This window comes from Bos indicus x Bos taurus, chromosome 18 (assembly GCF_003369695.1).
Source record: "Bos indicus x Bos taurus breed Angus x Brahman F1 hybrid chromosome 18, Bos_hybrid_MaternalHap_v2.0, whole genome shotgun sequence".
Classification (NCBI taxonomy): Eukaryota; Metazoa; Chordata; class Mammalia; order Artiodactyla; family Bovidae; genus Bos; species Bos indicus x Bos taurus.
In genome coordinates this window covers 57,570,511-57,587,405 of record NC_040093.1, presented here as the reverse complement: position 1 = coordinate 57,587,405, position 16,895 = coordinate 57,570,511, and the positions used below count along the sequence as shown (strand labels likewise).

Genomic DNA, 16,895 nt, shown 5'->3' with positions numbered 1-16,895 from the left:
TCCACCCCGAAGGGCGGCCTGGCTCCCACCGCACAGTCGCTCTGACCACTTTGTTGGCCCCACTGGTCTCAGCCACCATCTCTAAGTCAGGCTTGTGGTCAGCGTGGTGGGGACGGTGGCAGGTGACCCTGTGACTGGCCTCTGCTGGGACTTCCTGCCCATCTCAGATGTGGTTCCCGTGGCCACAGTCTCACAGACTTCACATCACTTCTCAGGCTTTAGATCAAGGGTCTCAGAGTCAGCTGATCCCAAGAGCTAGGGTAGAGAGACGAAGGCATTTAAAGAAACAAAAATGGAAGAAGCTTGTATCTCCTCTGCACCTGCTGGGTGTCAGGCAGGGGGCCCATATTGTCCCCGATGTACTGATGAGAGCAGCCGTTGGCAAGGAACAGAGCTGGGGCTGCAGCCCAGACGGCGTCCCCTCCAGTGAGATTCACGCCTCTGCCAGTGACACCAAGGTTCTCTGAGCACATGCCCTATGATGATCAGGGTGGCAGGCGTTTACACCAGCCCCTTTACATTTCTCCCAGCGACCCTGCACGGCAAGCACACGGAATCACAAATGGAGGCTCTGCGGGGTTAAGTCGGCTGCCCAGGGTCACTTGGATGAGGGGTGGGCAGGACCCAGGCCCAGGTCTGCCCCACTGTGAGGTGGATGGGATGTTACCTGAACTGGAGGAGGCTTTTTGGTGAGCGAGGGACCAGGCCCCTAGGGCAGCAGTGTGCGGAGTCGGCAAGTCGTGGCTCTACCCTCAGGAGCTCACGGGCCTTACACAAGGAGCTAGGTCTCCCAGTGCGTTGGGCTAAGATTAGCACCCGTTTCCTAGAATTAGGGATTGGATGTCCTCATGTGTACACAGAGCCTGGCTCTGTGCCTGATATACGGGGACCAGTTGATGAACAGTCACATTTCTCTCATGGTGGGAGATGGCTGTGAACTTGACCTTCAGCACCGTCAGCTGGATACGTAGAGGGGATGGCTGGAAAAGCAAGCTCTCCCCACTCCTTGCCCTTTTTTGTTTCGAGCATGAGGATTAGATTCTTTGTTCTCTTTACTTAAGTTGCTGCCCAAACCTCCTCCTCCTAAGAGGCTCCAGGCATCATCACCAAATCGGCCCGAAGACGGGCAGGATCCCGAGAAGGGAGAACGAGGACGGGCTTGTGGAAGCCGGCGTCCCCTGCCTCCCGGGCTTTTGTTGGGTCGAGTGTGTGGAGTGCCCACTCTGTGTGGCATACAGTTGTTCCCTCCAACACAGTGGCTGTTAGTGAGCACTCCCCACCCAGGGTCAGGAGGAGCTTCAGTGGAGAGAAGGCTCCCTGAGAAGGGCAGGGGCTGTCACCGGCGACGGGGACCAAAGAGACACACCCGTGCCTGCGAGAGACTCTTGCTGGAACTATGCGCGGGGGCGGTGAGGCCCGGTGGTCCCTTCAGTGTGCCCACAGCAGCCCAAAAGGGGGAACTGGCCCTTGTGTGGCCTAAGCCCTGCAGCTCAGTGGTGGGAGATGGGGGCTCAGGGACAGGGCAGACGGGGTCACAGCCCCACTCCACCCTGTCATCCCCACCACTGGGCGAGCCCCTGGCCGTAGGACCTGTCACGGGCGCAGGAAGCGGGTGGAAGGAGTGTTGCGGAGCCCTGACACAGCACCTGAGGCGTGGTGAGCAGAGCTGCGAAAGCCAGGCTTTTTACCTGACCTTGGCTGAGAAATGGCTGGTGGTTAAAAGTCTGCCATTCGTGGCTGCTCAGACTCCACCCACATCCACAGAAAGGAAAGGTGTTAGAATCCAAACAGCATCCCCCCTGCGTGGTCTGGACCCTGGGCACACAGGTCGGGTGGTTGCCATGGGAACTGGGATGCTCCCAGCGCTCACCCCGCCTCCCTTGGCAGCCAGCTGCCTGGACCAAAGCAGAAGGATAGCTCCCTTGCTTTTCCTTCGCTTTGGCTGGTGTAAACGCGTTCGATACCAGACACTCCTTAAACCTGTTCAGTCCGTGGGGCTCCTTCCAGAATCTGGGGACCGTGTTGGTCTTGCCATTTACTGCCCAGTGAGGAGGTGTGTTACGAACACCTGTTGGAGAGAGTCGACACCAGTGGAAGTCTGTGTCCACAGAGACGCTCAGAGCAGAACACACCAGGATGCTAGCGAAACAGACAAGACTCTTGTTTCGCTAAAGGAGACTGTCTCTTGTTTATTGCATATCTGTCCCTTTCCTCATTCACATCCTCTTTCTTATACACAGGATGGTGGTCACAGGCACCAGTTACGTAAGAAAATTCAGAGAGGGAGGAGAGGGAAAAAAAAACCTAAAAATTTAGCAAGTTTAATCCATTCCACTTAATACTTTTGCAGGTTGGTCACTAGAATTCTAACATAGCTAAACCATCTTGGGCCAACATCGTGGAACTCTAGTGTTCCCTGGGAACCTAGCTGGGGAGCCACTGAAATACTTCCCAAAGACTGGCTGACAGAGGGTTTTACGTGTTTATTATGCACCTGCCTCCAGGCTTCCAGGGGGCGTGTGTTGCCATGAAAAGGGCCAAGCACAGGTTTAAGCCCAAAGTGGACCCCATCCGTGGACGAAGAAACCGTCTCACTGAGAAGTGACTCGCCCGAGGGCGTGTCACTCCACTGGTGAAACAGGGACTTGGAGCTCTCTTCTCCCTGCCCCAAGGCTACACTTCCTCCCACCCCCCACTCCCCGACTGTGACTTTGATCAGCTTCTGATCTATTTGATTAAGAAAAAGTGACAGCCGTCCTCTGTCCGAGAGGCTGAAAGCGGTTTTGAAACCATGTGGCCCTTTGAGATACCGATGTTCCATCTTACTAACCGTGTGTTTGTTCTGTTTTCCTTCTGCCGTCCCTGCTCGCCCTTCAGAACACAAACTTGACCACCCAGGAACACGAGAACATCATCGTGGTAAGTCCTGGGCAGCCCCCTCCCTCACCCCTCTCCCGCACCCGCAGCCCTACCCGGGTCCGAGTGGATCCCCCAGGCACGAGTGCCGTCTACCAGCACAGCGGCCTTGCTCAGTTTCGTCCCTTCTGTCAGGCCAGACATGCCTCCCTCCTGTCTTTGCACATGTCAGAGCCCCAGCTGATGGGAGGGGGTGGTAATTATCAGTCTCTGAGGCTTGTAGCAAATGTGTCTTAATCGCCTCCTCCTTCCTGAGTCTGCTGTGCAGAGTCAGAGGCAGGAGATGGCAGAGACCGTATGATGTATTCTCAGCCGTCACCCCATTAGCTGAAAGGTAAACTTGCTCTTTCTTGCCCCAGGACCTGTCTCCTAATCCACACATAGAACCTGGATATAATTCCCTCTGATGTGCAAAGTGAGGGATAGTTGTAAGCGTGTTTGAGGTGAAACATCCTTCCTGGGTGATTCTAACACCAGAGAGAAGAAAGAAAAGAAGTTGCCCCTTCTGGGCACCAGGCCCTGTGCTGTGTGTTTGAATTCATGGATAGTTAAGACACCCCCTGCTCCCAAGGAGTCCTTCATCTGTTAAATGAGATCATTGCAAAGACAGAGGCTTGTAATCTGGAGAGTGGAGTGGTGAACTCACCTGGGAAAGAAGCCAGAGAGCTTCCCAGAGGCAGTGAGGTTCTGAGCTGGGTTTTGAAGGATCAATAGGAGTTTGCCAGATGGGGAAACAGAGGAATGTCTTTCCAGAGAGAGAAAACAAAGTGTAAACAGAGATTTTAAGCAACATGGGATATTCTGGGCACGTCAGCTTTGCTGGAGCATGAAACGTTAAGGCAGTGGGAAGCAGGAAGGCAGAACTTGAAATGGAAGTGAGAGGCAGAGCTCTGTATGCCTGGGAAAGGGTCTAGAAAATTCGCCTGCCCAGGAGGTCCCGTGGGTACAGCTTTTCATACAAGGGCAACATCCCAGACACCATGCCCCTCTGAATTGCGTTTTAATCACAGAACGCAAAGGCAGAAGCTTCTGTGGAGGTCCCCCCCACGTAGTCACTCACCGCAGCTGCTCGCTGAGTGTCCACTCAGAATGTAGAGGTTTTCCCCACGCTCTGCCCTGACCACCCCTCGCCTTCTCTTGCTAGAACAGGGGCAGCATTGACCTGGGCCTCCCCACCACCTCGTTTCTCTGGCATACTGTCAATTAATAATTTAACTTCACAGACATCTGTTGACCCATGAGTACAAGTATGTGCCAGACACTGGTCTCTTTTCCACTGAGAGAGCTGCCATTGAGGGATTACTGTGTGCTGGGGGAACGTGGCAGATAATCTGGAAATCACGTGGTCTGGGCTGGAGATGCATCCAGGGAGTTAGGGGAGTACAGAGGAACTGGGAGGAAGACGACGGAGGGCTTCAAGGAGGAGGTGAGGGACCTGGAGTCCTAACGATGGATAGGACGCTCCTAGGGCGAGGCAGTCCAGGCGGGGACCCAGCACGGGCGAAGGCAAAGAAGCTCCGTCTGTCGGAGAAGCAGGCGGTGACCGAGCAAGGCGCTGGTGTCTTCCCCTCCTGGCTGGCAGCACCCCGGGTCCCACTCTGCACCTTGTCTCCCGAAGCGGGGTCAGGGCCTTGGACTTGGGAGGAGCCTGGGAAAGGAATTTTGATCTGAGAAATCTGGGCTGCGTTTATCCAGCTAATTTGGCCAGCTGACCCCTTAATTGCACTGGGCTGAGTTTCCCTGCTCAGCGGGGAAGCCTGAGAACGGGAAAGAATTTGATCTCGAGGTCTGACCCTGAGCCCACCGTTTTACAGCCTCTCTCGTGTCCAGTGTTCTCTGTGACCAGTGCTGTTAAAATAACCACCCAGCCTTCTGTCGCCTCCTTTTCATCCCAGCGATTACATTATCCGATTTGACCTGCTGATGATGAGTCTTCTCCCCACGGGGATTGGTATTAGGTATTTTTTTTTAATGTACTTAGTTTTCAGAAATACTTTCACAAGTAATTTGAGTTGGTTTTATTCAACCCATCAGTCAATGCTGTAGGTAATTGTTGGCTGGTAACAGCTGGCCTGTCGCTGGACAAGCGGGGACCTGGGGTCCAGACCCTGGCAGGGTTCCCACATACTGGCAAAGAGCATGGGCTTAAAGCCAAGTATGGTTCAAGTTCAGAGGCAAGTGTAGACCCTGGGCCAACCTCATACCAGCTGAGACCTTGGGCAAATAATGAAGAGCTTTTAATTTTACTTAAAGAATATCTTTAAGAATTTCATGAGTATATTTTCACTGTTTTTAAAAACAAAAAGGAAAAGATTCATCCCATCCCAGCCCTGGGGCATTTCAGGGGGTGATAAACTCCTACAGAGAAATACGGTTGTGTGTTTATATTTTGCTTTTAACATTAACGATGTGAAGCTGAATGTGTTGTTCTGTGTTTGGTTTGTTTACTTAACGACATGTCTTGGAGATTCTCTTAAGTCCTTTCTTGCACGTCTAACCTGGCGTTTCTTGCCCTCGGTACTAGGGACGTTTGTGCATGGATGGTGCTTCATGGTGGGGGCTGTCCCGCCCATTGTAGGATGTCACAGCATCCCTGGCCACAACCCCCTGGATGCCAGTCACATCCTCCTGTCATGACGATCAGACTGTCTCCAGACATGCTAATTCCCCCTGGGAGGGGGACAAAGCAACCCGGAGGGAGAACCCCTGGTCCACCCTGTACTCCATTCAGCTGCCTTGACACTCTGAGCCTCAGTCTTCTCATCTGTGAAATGGGTGTGACCACAGCCTTTCCTGCAGGGCTGCTGGAACAATTAACTGGGAAAGATTCCACAAGAACATACACTCTTCTTTTTAATACTACAATCTAAAATGATCACTACTCTGTGACTGGTGCAGGGCTTGTAACAGCCTCCCCAGCCCTCTGTCTCTTCATCTGTACAAGTGGAAATCACTCCCGTTTGACCTCACAGAGTTGTCATGAGGCTCAAATGAGATAATAGCAGTGGAAGCATGGAGCCCACGCCTGACATCCACAGTGGACATTTAATCTGTTCCCACTCCTTCATTCTTTGACTCATTCCTGTGAAGAGGGGGGCCAGCTTGATGGAAGGGGCTGGAGCCAAGGGGCTCTACCCTGCTTCGTCGTCCCCCCTCCCAGAGATCAGTGCAGGGAGCGGTGCTGAGGGCCAGGTGGTAACTCGAGGGCTGGGGGAACCCCTCGCCCTGTCCCCTCCCCCTGCTGCAACCTGGCCTCTCCCGTGGTCACCCACACGGGGCAGAGGAGCATCCCCATCCGGCAGGCCAGGCGCTGAGCTTCTGAAAATGAAGTGCGGAGCCCGAACCGTGGGCCTGGCTTACTTGGGGTCTCTCATCACCGCCTTTCCCCTCCTCTGCATTTTGTCCCCAGATGGGTTGCCTGTATCCCGTCCTTGTGGAGAGCTCAGGCTGAGAAGTCGGCTGGTGAATAGCTCATGCTCTTGGGTCACACTTGAGGGTTCAAATTTGGCTCCAGAACCTCCTAACCATGTGACTCTGGGCTGCAGACTTCACCTCTCTAAGGAAAGGGCAGGACAGACACCCGCCTGCCAGCGCGTAGTGAAGTGTGAATGACGGGACACAGCCCGGAGCCCGGCACAGACAAGCGCCCTGTTACAGCAGCGGCCGCTGGGATGTTGCTCATGGTGTGCTGTTATTATCACCAGTGTGGTGATTGGTCCACGTGGCTGTGGGGGGCGGCGCAAGGGCAGTGGGCTCAGCCTCGCGGTCAGCTTAGAGCCCACCACCCCCTTCCCACACCATGGGGGAGAGCTTCCCGTGGTGATGGGCATGCCCTCTGTCTGCCCTGTACCTGGTGGTGGCCACTGGCTTCATGGCACTGGTGAGCACTTGAAATGTAGTTAGCATAACTCAGGAACTGAACCTTTATTGCCTTGAAAAATTACTTTCTTGGGGCTTCCCCGGCAGTCCAGTGGTGGTTAGAACTCTGTGCTTCTGCTGCAGGTTCGATTCCTGGTTGGGGAACTAAGATCCTGCAAGCCACATGGCATGGCTAAAAAAAAAGTTTTCTCCCATGTCACTTAAAATGTTAAGATTCACACATGGCCAGTGGCTACTATATTGAACAACACAACCCCAGGCAAGTAAGACCCTGGGCCCCTTCTCCGCCTGTGGGTCAGCCTGCCCGTTGCTGCTGTGAACAGAGCCTCAGTTTCCATGGCTTCATCTCCCACTGAGGTGCTCATGTAACTGGCCTTATCTGCCCAGACAGCGACCAGAAGGTCGGGTTTTCCACCGTGAATCAGCCCTCGTGGGTTGACACACCCCCGTACGATTCCTTCCGAGAGATTCCGACTGACGTGTGTTCCTCTTCTTTCAGGCAATCGCTCCTTTGCTGGAAAACAACCATCCGCCACCGGATCTCTGTGAATTCTTCTGCAAGGTACGGCATCGCCGAAGCGGGGCTGTGTTTGCAGGAAGCAGACTGTCTCCATTTGTGCATTGTGGGGGTTGGTTTTGCGAAATTTCCTGGAAACCCAGACTCCTCCCCGAACAGATCAGGGCCCCAGACAGAGTTAGAGACGAGCCAGGCCTCCTCTCCACCAGCCAGGTGATAAGTGAGGCCCAGGGTCCAGACCAACAGGTCAAGGGGGAGCACTGAGCTTTCCTGGGAGTATCTTCCTGGCCGTCTTGAGAGAAGTTTGCAGCACGTTTTCTGGCTCCTGACATCAGAGCTGGGCTTTTATTAGCCAGGTCTCCCGTGAGCACCGGCTGGCCCACAGTGGGAGCCTGGCCATGGGGCTTTCCCTGAGCTGGGCAAGTATGGGGTGGTGGGGGTGCAGGTGAGCTTGGAGGAGCCTCGGAGCAGGATCTCTGCTCCCAGGGACCCAGCACCAGCCTCGCGGTGGGATTCGCACTGAACACGCCCAGAGCACGTCGGGACCAGTCACCCCTCGCCCGAGAGTGCACCTTGGTGGCCTCAGGGCCGGACCAGCAGGCCGTCCTGCTTGGTCCCTGGCCGGGTGGTTTTTGACGCAGTGATCTGATGTCCTTGGACAGTTGCTGGGCCTGGGTTTGCTGCTCGTCCAGCTCCTCTGGTCTTCCTCCTGCCGAGCCTCTTCCCCAAGCTCGTGGGGGTGTGGGCTGTGTGCACCAGTGAGACAGGTGCAGCGTGGCTAGGCAGGTACTGGGGGCCTCCAGTTCTTGGAAGCCAGGACCCTGAGTTCTGGGGAGGGTTTGTTTATGAAGGATTATCCAGGAAAGCCCTGGTTTCTCACATCCCAAGTCCAGGCCTTCTGGAAACAGCACCTTCAGGCCCCGGCAGGTTTAAATGTGTTGGAGCAGTGGGTCCCATCTGCTCCAATCGAGGGCCTTCAATTTCATTTTGAAAAACAAAATCCCATGCCAGTGAGATAGATACGCTGAGAGCCATGTGTGCCCTGCACACGGCAGTAAGCTTACTCTCAAAGCCCTCGACAGAAGACTCAAGGAATTTTTGAGATTCTGGCATCCAAACACTAGCCCCCGATTTTCAAGAGACTTCCATTGGACCTTCGTGCTGCAGGAATCTCACGCTGTTAAACAGGACTGTGTGATAGGACTGTCCTATTAAATAGGATTGTCTGTACCACCGGCAACAACCGCAGACTGTCAGATAAAACCGAGAGCAAGCAGGAGGTCCCATCCCCGCCCACTCTTCGTCCTCTCCCCAGAGGGAACAGAAAGCCGCACAGCAGTGTGGAGCAGGGGGCCTGGGCAGCAGAGCTGGGCTCCCGCCTCCTGCGCACATGGTGGTCAGGGCTCCCGGGGGCCCCGGGCAGCAGAGCTGGGCTCCCGGGGGCCCTGGGGAGCAGAGCTGGGCCCCCGCCTCCCCCGCACATGGTGGTCAGGGCTCCTGGAGCCCCAGGCAGCAGAGCTGGGCCCCGCCTCTCCCGCACACCACGGTCAGGGCTCCCGGGGGCCCGGGGGAGCAGAGCTGGGCCCCCGCCTCCCCTGCACATGGTGGTCAGGGCTCCCGGAGCCCCGGGCAGCAGAGCTGGGCCCCACCTCCCCCGCACACCGCGGTCAGGGCTCGCTGGAGCCCCACCGGACCCCACCAGGCCCGTCCCTGACCATGTGCTGCCATCTCCCCAGCACTGCAGAGAGCGGCCCCGGTCCATGGTGGTCATCGAGGTGTTCACCCCTGTGGTCCAGAGGATCCTGAAGCATAACATGGTGAGTTGCCCAGGGCCCCCCACTGCAGAGCCCCCCGAGGGCCACGAGCTTCCAGTCTGTCACTTTTCCCAAAGAACTGGGAGATGGGGCTGGCGGCCAAGGACCAGGGGACTGGACTTGGGATTGCAAGTTGGGGTCTTCGTGCAGCCTGCCCTGCTTGGCTCTATGCCTTGCAGGTAAAAGGCAACAGGAAGAATCTTTGCACAGTAAGAATGACAAAAATAACGTGGTCGGGGGAGAAGAGATAGGTCTCGTGTGTATAGCATCACAGATAATACCTGGGAAACTGGGCCCTCGAGGAGGGTGGGTGAACCCCTCACTCCGTAGGAGGGGGCTGCGGGGGCAATATCCGTGGAAGTGGGGAGCAGGGCCGGGCGGTGCAGGAACCTGACGGTCGTGACCTCAGCCTGCTGGGCAAGGTCGGGGCCAACAGTAAGAAGTCATGGTGTGGCAGGCACCCTTTGTGATGTGAGCAGGAGGGCCCCGGCCCGCGGGGGTCTTCTCTCTCCAACCCTCCGCCTCCGTCTGATGGTGAGAAAAGCCTCAGACCAGTCCCAGCTGAGGAACGTTCCACACGATGGTCCTCTGAACGGCCAGGTGCTCAAACATAAGGAGAGTCTGAGAGGAGGTAACAGCCTCGAGGCCCCAAGGGACCTGACAACTCAGTGTCACAGGTGTTCAGGAGGGGATCCCAGGACAGGAAAAGGGCATGGGGGAACCATGGGGAAATCCACGTCAAGTCTGCCCTGTAGTTCATTTTAAAAGCACAGAGGCAGCATTTCATTGCACACTCAGTGGTCCAGGCGCCCGTAACCCGCCAGCCCTTCTGCAGTCTCACCTCGGGCCAGTGGGAACAGCCCTGGATGTGGTTGTTTTCTCTGCATTGCATGCGGGGAAGCTGGGGCTGAGCAGACTTGGCTGACAGGCCCCAGGACCACAGCTGGGAACCGGAACAGGAACACCTGCTCTCAGCTACGCACGGAGCGCCTCTCGGAGCCAAGTGACACTCCAGTGTATTGTCTCACATGGCTCTCCTGATGGCCTGTGGCCTCCTGCAGACGAGGAGACCCAGAGAGTCCCGTGGGTCACTCTGGGACCCTGTGGGCAGGTGTGAAAACAGCTCTGAAGAAGGGTGACCTGCTCACAGTTTGATCTGTGAGGGAGCTTTCCTGCCTTGACCCCGGGCCCCCAAAGAGGAAGATGCAGCCCATCCCCTTCCCCAGTAAGGGGTGGAAACGCAGGACACGTGCCCCACGCCCCGCATCCCACTCCCAGGGCAGACATCCTTAGTCGATCACAGCGCTCGTCCCGCGGAGCCCAGAGTAGCTGCAGAATCTTCCTCCAGGCAGCCACGAGCGGGGAACCGTGCTGGTGCTGTGCGAATTCTCTCTGATTGATCTATCGCACACCGCTGTTGAACTATCGCTTGTTTCAGAGCTCTCCTCCATGGTTTGAGATGAACATGTGTTTCTTGTTTTCTGAGCACAGGGGGTGGGTCCCCTCCATCCAGTTTTGTCTCCAGGACTAAGAAAGAAAGTTCTCTGAGGGGTGGGGGTTGAGAGGTGTTCTGCCTGATTTGGGCTTTAATCATTTCAAGGGCACTCTCTGGCTTTGGCCAGCTGGGAGAAAAGGGTCCCTGACTGTTAACTTTAAAGTCACTGTGGATGTGGTGTGAGGTGAGGGTCACGTTCTCTCGGAGCCCAGAGCAGAGGTGCTGGAGTTCCTTTGGGAAGAGACCTCATCTCATCGCACTTGTCAGGAACGGAACCACCCACCCAGGGCGTCCCTGGCCAGGGTCCACCCTCCTCAGGTACAGAAGCACTTAATAAGGGTTCTCTTAGGACGTCTGACTTCAAAGGGGAAAACGTCAAAATTCAGGCAGCCTCCCAAGGCTTGACCGTACAGCGTCTCCCTTATGTCTGGTTAGTTTTATGGGCCCAGAGTGTTGACCATGTAATTTTCTGGATAAAAATCAGAACAGCTACAGGGCAGACTCAGAATTTATAGCATCTGTTGTGGTCTGGCAGAGCCCGGGATCCCTCAGGCGAGAACCCTCTCTTCATGTTTATAGAACTTCTCCCCTGTGGTCCCGGCGTCCAGGGATGCTATAAAGCTTCACAGTCCGCTTGCTCTTGAAGTCCACTGATTACACACCGCACTGTGTGAGGAGAGCTGTAGGCAGGACCGGGTCGGGAGTGAGGCCCTCCTGCAGGAGAGGCAAATGTGACTGTGGCTCACGCCCCGTGTGGGAAGCACCACGAGCCTTCGGTGTCACCCACATAACACCCCCTAAAGCTCAGTGATTGGCCGGGACGCTGTTTGGGAGCTGGCATGGAGCGCCTGGTCACTCACTGGCCAGTGAGTGCCTAGCTGGCCGCCAGCCATGGACCTGTGAGTGTTCCTACTCTGCAGTTCCTATACTGCGAGTGCAGCTCTTGTTGGTATATCACGTGTTCCATCTCGTGGGTGAGCAGTCCTAACCTAGGTTAAGAATCTCAGAGTGTTGCTCCCTGGGCCGCAATAAAAATTAGATATGGAAGCAGTCATTAAGTACGTTCCCCTGGAGATTCTAAACAATGTGTTCACTGCGTCCCTAAGAATAAGCATAGTTCCTGTGCCCACATGCCACTCACTGGCATGTTCTTGTAGCCAAGGTGGCAGGAAGATGTCGCCAGGGTCCTAGTGGACCGCTGGCTGATCAGACCTCCTGCTTTCCAAGGGGAGCGTGTTCGACTTTGCCAAAGAGGCGAGATGTCCCTCACCCACATGTTCAAAGGCCACCAGGCCGATCTATAATGTTAAAAATGACCTTGGCTCTGCAGAAATCTAATAGAGATGATAATGGCAGTTATCTTTAGCATGGCTTAATGGAAGCAGTTTTCATAGAATCATAAAACCTCATGGGTGGAAGGGTCCTGGAGGTGAGTTCTCAGAGCCCTTGTTGCACAGGGAGCAACAGTGGGCCCAGGGAGGGGCGTTCCTGCCGCCTTCTCCCGGGGACTGCGGGCGTCCACCTCGGTGTGAAAGCACAGTCAAGCTTCAGGCAGGGGCCCCGTCTTCAAGCCCAGTGCGCATGTGTGCACGTAGGTACGTATGTGCACACACACACACGCACGTGTTTAGATTCCTTCTGAGCTTTCTCCGTGGCTTTTGCTGCCCTCCTCATGCAGAGGCGTAACTCTAGCAGGCAGTGTGGGAGGAGATGAGCCCCTACCCCTTGGGGAGCCTAATTCAGCCCTTCCCTGCAGGTGCAGAGCACCAGGCAGGTCTGGAAACCCACCCTGTGAGCTGGCCAGAGGAGGCGGCGGGCCGCATCCTACTCCGAGCTCTTTGCCCAGGGCCTGTGGGATCTATGAGATCCGCAGGGGAAGTCCCCAGGGGCTCTGTTTAGATTAGAGTCCTGGCCCAGGTTGCTTTTTGTTAAGTGGGTTCCCCCGAGTGGGGGCTGGAGGAGAAGCCGAGGAGGCTGGAGACCTCCACTCCAGGCTCCCCGCTGAGGTCGTGCTGGTCAACCTCATTCCGTACCCTGACCAGCCCTCCTGACTGTTGGCACCCCAGCTCGTGGGTTCAGAAGCCCAGCGACTCCGGGTCCCTAACATGACGTGGAAAGGGGCTCAGTCCTTGGCCCGGCCCACAGTCTCCATCCCTGCTCTTCACTCTGGACACGTGATTCCTCCTTCCTGCCCCACCCCTCCTGAGCTGACCCCGGACTTACCAGCCACCTCCCTACACACACTCCCTGTCCAGGGCACACACCTGCCTTCCAGGCCACAGCTTTCAGGCACGCATGCCCACACACAGGAAGCAGGGGGCCCAGAATCCCTTGGGGGCTGCAGAAAAGGTGTTTGTGGTCATGGCTGGAGGCCGGCTGGGCATCAGCAGGCCCCCACGCGGCCCAGCTGGGCTGTGTTCCCAGCACGTCTGGGTGGCGTGCTGACCCCTGCCCCATCGCAGGGTGGCTGACCAGGGCCAGGGACCCTCCTGTGCCAGGTCATCTTCCAGCTCCGCAGGCAGCCATGGAAGGGTGTGAGCTCAGGAGTGAGCAGGCCTGTTCCTTCACGTGGAAGACGTATGTGCTTCTAGGAGGAGGGAGTCGCTGGCGGCACCTCGTTGCTCACACACCCGGGGCAGAGTGGGACCCCATACCCCTTCTGGTCTCCTCCCAACCCCTGTCCTCTGCGCTGCCTGCAGGACTTTGGGAAGTGCCCGCGACTGAGGCTGTTTACTCAGGAGTACATCCTTGCCTTGAACGAGCTCAACGCGGGGATGGAGGTGGTGAAGAAGTTCATTCAGAGGTGGGTCTCTCGTCTGGGGCCCCTCCTCTCCTGGCCGGCGGGCCAGCTTTCCCTAGCACCCAGGAGAGGCGCTGCTGGCTTTAAGAGGCCCCAGGCACCTCATCTTCTACAAGGGCCTCTTGGGTCCTCTTGACCATGTACCATCTGAGGCACTCACTTGCTGTGTGACATCAAGTCAGTTGCTGTACTTCTCTGATCCTCTTTCCTCTGTTATCTCCCAGGATTGTTTGTGCAATTAATCAGGTAATATCTGAGGAGGCCCCTAGCACAGTGCCTGATGGTCACTAGAAACTCGGGAAATGGCAGCAGTTGTAAATGATAAGAGTATTCCTGTGGGTGCTGGGGGTGTGAGGAACCTTCTCCTGGTAGCCCCGGAGAGTCCTCGATGGGGAACTGAACAGCCACCTCCCAAACTTGGCCTCGAGGAAGTCAGATCCTCTGAGTCACTTCCGGTTTTGGGGTGGTGGGGGAAGGGGGGTTGTTTCGCTCTGATTTTTTTAAACTTTTCTCTGTGCCTCAGTGTCCTCATCTGTAAGATAAGGACTATGGTACCCACTTGATCCGGTTACCGTGAGGACTCGATGAACTCACACATGTAAACACCAAGAATGGGGCCTAAGTGTGGCAGGAACATTAGCGATCATCGTCACAACTCTTCTCATTTTGTTTAAGAAAATTACAATAGCCTGTTCAAGCCGGTTCCAAAAGCTCCTCAGTACCTGAAACTCACAAAGCATTTCCAGACCCAGAGGACTGTCCTTCTGCCAGAGCCCTGGGGACTCCAGGGCCCCCTTACAGCACCCAGTCATGGTTTATGAAACTGTTTCAGGTTAGGCCTCTTAGCCCCAGCAGCCATGACGTTTTTCCAGCAACGTTTTGGGTACTGTCCCCAGGCCCCAAACAGCACTGGGAATGGGGGTACGAGACCCATTTTACAGATGAGGAAGCAGACACGAGATAGCTGTGGTAAGTAACAGTGGCTGGCATTTGCAGAGGATCGTGTGCCAGACCCCGTGCCAGGCCAGGATGCCGATAATAACTTTTTCTTTCAAAGCAGCCCACATGGACAGGAAAATGAGGTGCTGTGAGTCCTCATTTACAGAACCACTGGGCATAAACGTGTTGGTCCCAGGCCGCCTGGCTCCTGTAGGCGACGTCATCCCCTGAGTTAGAGAATTGGGTCCTGAAATGAGGAGGGGGCCGATGTCCCCATTCCAGAGCTGAGGAAAGAGTGGAGAGTTTACAAAGTGTGCCAAGGTGCTCCGCTGGGCTGGAACCCAGGCTCCCTGAACCCAGGGATCCCCGGCCCGGAACTTGGCCCTCATGCCTGTGCACAGCGGAGCCCAGGACCCAGATCCCAGGGTTGCCACCTCCCTGCAGAGGACTGGGGCCACCCTGTCCCACCCCCCACCTCCCTGCCCTGGGCGGCGCCCCCACAGCCGCTCACTCACCGGCCCTCTGCTCTTTTCCAGCATGCATGGCCCCACGGGGCACTGCCCCCATCCCCGGGTCCTGCCCAACCTGGTGGCCGTGTGCCTGGCTGCCATCTACTCCTGCTATGAAGAGTTCATCAACAGGTCAGTGCCCTCGGCCTCGGGAGGACCTGGGTGGGACACACTCTGTCCAGGGACGGGGGTCTGTATACACCTGGCCAGCCGGGAGGGTGGAGTGGCTTCCACTGGAGCTGCCCCCAGTGCGTCTGCCAAACCCCCACGCTCCCTGGTGCCAGGGCCCAGACCCAGGCTGTGACGGGAGAAGCCGACACCGAAGCTGTCGTGTTGGCTCGGCTTTAGGGACACGTGTCTATTCTGAAGATTGCTCAGCCTCGGGCCCGTGTGACGGGAAGAGGGCGTGACAGAGCCACTGTCCTGGGTCCCCCAGGGCTTGGGTGCGTCGGCTTGTGAGTGAGCTAACCCCCTGGCAGCCGTGGGAGGGAGCCCGGGAGGCCCCTGAGCACGCCCTCAGGGGCCTCCCGGGAGACCGTGCGACGTTCTCAGAGCCCTCCCGCTGAGGGATGATGACGCCAGGTGGGTAATTACCAGCTCCCGTTCTTCCCGGGTCGAGGTTGGCTCCTAGGATGCAGAGTGACATAGGTGCCGTTAGTCACATGAACTTCGTATGGTGATCTCTGGGGTCACGAGGGAAGATGTGACCTGCAGGGCGCAGATGGCATCTGCAGCAGCAGCCTTGTCCAGTTGTTCAGGCGGTGCACTGCACAACTCCAGGAGGGCCAAATCGTGTCCAGGCACCACTAGAGCCGGGGCCACCACAGGAATATATTTCAGTCCTTAAAGAAGAGGCATTGGAGCATTGTTGAAAGCCTGAGTGAACTGGGCAACATGAAGATGTCCTGCCGGTCATTCCTGAGTGCCTGTTTCACGCTCTACAGCAGCTTATGTTTTTTTTTTAAAAAAAAAAAAGAGGAGGAGGAGGTTGAGAGTAGTCCACAGTCTGTACAGCCGTCCTCGGCTTCTCTGTGTACACAGGTGGTCACGTGCCCTGGCCTCGCAGCCTGTGCCTCTGGAGCTGATGCGCATGCGTGTCAAACGCAGCCCACCCCAGGAAGTATGAGGCACATCGGGGTGTCACACACTCTCAGGCTCCTTTTGCTCCTGCAGCCTCTCCCTCCCTGGCTCACTCCGCAGACACCCAAGCTGGGGCTTAGGTCTCGGGGCAGGAGCAGGAAACGGCACCTCCCAGAGCTTTCCCTCTGAGTCTTCATGGCTCTGCCTGGGTGCCCTGGAGCAGGGATTCCCCACCCAGATGACCCCCAGGAGAAAGAACCAGAATTACAAACCAGGCACACTGTTGTACACAGAGGGACCTGAAGACAGCAGTGACCACCTTCATCCTTTCTCTTTTCTTGGGGGGTGGGGGGTGGGGGCAGGTCTTCTTGGCTGTGCCACACAGCACGCAGGGTCTTAGTTCTCTGACTGGAGATCGACCCAGGCCCCCTGCATTGGGTGCGTGGAGTCTTAACCACTCTTCCCACAAGGAGATCCCCTGCCCTCCAACACTCGTTTAGTGAGGGTCCATGGGGTGCCAGGTGCTGACGGCACAAGAGTGAAGCAGCCGCCCCCCGAGTGGCTGGTGAAACGGTGGACGGAGGGGGCAGGGAGTGAGAAAGCGAGCGGCGAGGTCAGGGCTGTGATGAAAGGAACCAGAGGCATCACTCACGTGGTCTACAACCCTGGGTGCACTTGAGTCACCCGAGAGGGCGCTACGAACTGAAGCCTGCATGAAGCTAAGCATAAAGTAAACCCTGGGATGCAGCTCCTCATCGCTGGGCTTCATCCATCGGGAGACAGGTATGAGATTTACAGCAGCGTTGTTAGTCACAGCCCCAAACTGAGATCTGCCTCGAGCCCAGTGTCCTAGGGCAGACACGCGGATAAGCTGTGGTCTGTTCACACGAAGGAATACCGCAGGGCAGTGAGCAGGAGCGAACCAGTGCACCCGGCAAGCCGGGGA

General features: G+C 56.5%; 1 protein-coding gene across 2 annotated transcripts in view; it reads left to right on the top strand.

Moving 5' to 3' along the window:
- CMIP (c-Maf inducing protein) overlaps window positions 1–16,895 on the top strand; it is a 210,438-nt gene that overhangs the window by 165,365 nt on the left and 28,178 nt on the right. For both annotated transcript variants that reach the window (XM_027513944.1, XM_027513945.1), the window contains 5 exons: window positions 2,878–2,919; window positions 7,295–7,357; window positions 9,049–9,129; window positions 13,321–13,424; window positions 14,897–15,001. In XM_027513944.1, the coding sequence (XP_027369745.1) occupies window positions 2,878–2,919; window positions 7,295–7,357; window positions 9,049–9,129; window positions 13,321–13,424; window positions 14,897–15,001 (395 nt within the window). The remainder of the gene's footprint in view (window positions 1–2,877; window positions 2,920–7,294; window positions 7,358–9,048; window positions 9,130–13,320; window positions 13,425–14,896; window positions 15,002–16,895) is intronic.